The sequence below is a fragment of the Heteronotia binoei genome, chromosome 14 (genome assembly GCF_032191835.1).
Source record: "Heteronotia binoei isolate CCM8104 ecotype False Entrance Well chromosome 14, APGP_CSIRO_Hbin_v1, whole genome shotgun sequence".
Taxonomy (NCBI): Eukaryota; Metazoa; Chordata; class Lepidosauria; order Squamata; family Gekkonidae; genus Heteronotia; species Heteronotia binoei.
In genome coordinates this window covers 26306853-26308219 of record NC_083236.1, presented here as the reverse complement: position 1 = coordinate 26308219, position 1367 = coordinate 26306853, and the positions used below count along the sequence as shown (strand labels likewise).

Genomic DNA, 1367 nt, shown 5'->3' with positions numbered 1-1367 from the left:
GCGCAGCGGGTTGGCTGCGCGCGCAACCCAGAGGACTCCGCCGGGTGAGTTGTTTGCGCGCGCAGCCCAGAGGCCCCTTCCGACGCTGAGGGCGCGGCTCCTCCAGCGAGTGGGTGGGGCACAGGCGCGCGTGCTGGCCGCGCGCGCGCAGCCTGGACGAATCCGCCGGCGCTGCAGGAGGCGCTGTGGCGCCGGGCCCGCACCGGCCTGAGTGGCTGCCTCTCTTGCCGAACGGGGCTGGGTCGGTAGGCGTGTCGCCGCCGCCGCTGAGGCCAAGGCCGCCGCCGCCGCCTCCTTTTCCGGGTCCGCTGCGGCGGCGAGTGAACCAGCGAGGGAGGCCAGCAAAGAAACGAGCAGGCCGGCCCCGCCGGCTCGGCTCCGCGCCGCGCCCCCCCATCAGCGGCCTGGCGCCGCCCTCGTCGTCCTTCTTCCTCTCCTCCTCCTCGCTGGTCCTGCTGCTGGGCCGCTGCCGCCCGCCCGCTCGCCTCATCAGCACCACCCCCCCGCCGCGCCGCTACTCCGCCGCCATGCCCGGCCCGGCCGCCGGCAGCAGGGCCCGCGTCTACGCTGAGGTGAACAGCCTGAGGAGCCGCGAGTACTGGGACTACGAGGCCCACGTCCCCACTTGGGGGTAAGAAAGAAGAGCCTGACTGACCACCCCCTCCCCCGCCTCCCTTGAGCCAGCCAGGCGGGAATGGCGCGTGCCACACTTAGCCGGCTCTGCCTCGCCTCTAGGCTCGTCCCGCGTTCTTCGCTCGCAACCTCTCTTGCTTTCTCTTCTCCCCCACCCCGAAATGTTGCCTTTGTACAATTGCACCTTTTGGTTCCTCTTTCTGCTCAGCCAGTGGGAACTCGAATCTCCTCGGCTAGAGGCAGAATCGGGGTGGGGGGCAGGCCTTGGTCTCTGATGCCTTGTTTGTGGATTCTCTAGGGCAACTGGTTGGCCACGGGGTCTGGAACAGGAGGCCAGACTAGATAAAACACTAGTTCGAGTGTAGGAGTTTGACGCAAATCGAGTGTAGCGCAAATCTAATAGCGTTTTCCTAAGAGTAAGACCCAATGGATAACGCGGGAGTTAATCCAGAGTAGGCCTGTTTAGGATGGCTTCCTTAAAGCCTCAAGTGGCAGCATCTAACCTGGACGTTATTATTGTAGCCTCTAAGAAAAATCTGACCTGGGTGTCTCAGCTAGTGAAAGAGAAGGAATAGATCTGAGATCGAGACAGTAGATACAGAAAGAACCTTCTTGCAGAACAGTAGGATTCTGGTGAAGCTGATGGGTGACAGATTCTGAGTGAATAAAAGGAATTTTTTGTTCGCTCAACAAGTAATTAAATATAGAGTTTGCTTGTCAGTAAATATAGGTGA

General features: G+C 61.5%; 1 protein-coding gene across 2 annotated transcripts in view; it reads left to right on the top strand.

The window, feature by feature from the left end:
• Positions 1-238: 238 nt before the first annotated feature.
• CSNK2A2 (casein kinase 2 alpha 2) overlaps positions 239-1367 on the top strand; it is a 44178-nt gene continuing 43049 nt past the window's right edge. Inside the window, exon 1 of one of the 2 annotated variants that reach the window (XM_060254336.1) lies at positions 239-631. In XM_060254336.1, the coding sequence (XP_060110319.1) occupies positions 528-631 (104 nt within the window). In that variant the 5' untranslated portion in view covers positions 239-527. The remainder of the gene's footprint in view (positions 632-1367) is intronic. The other variant, XM_060254335.1, reaches the window with a different exon arrangement.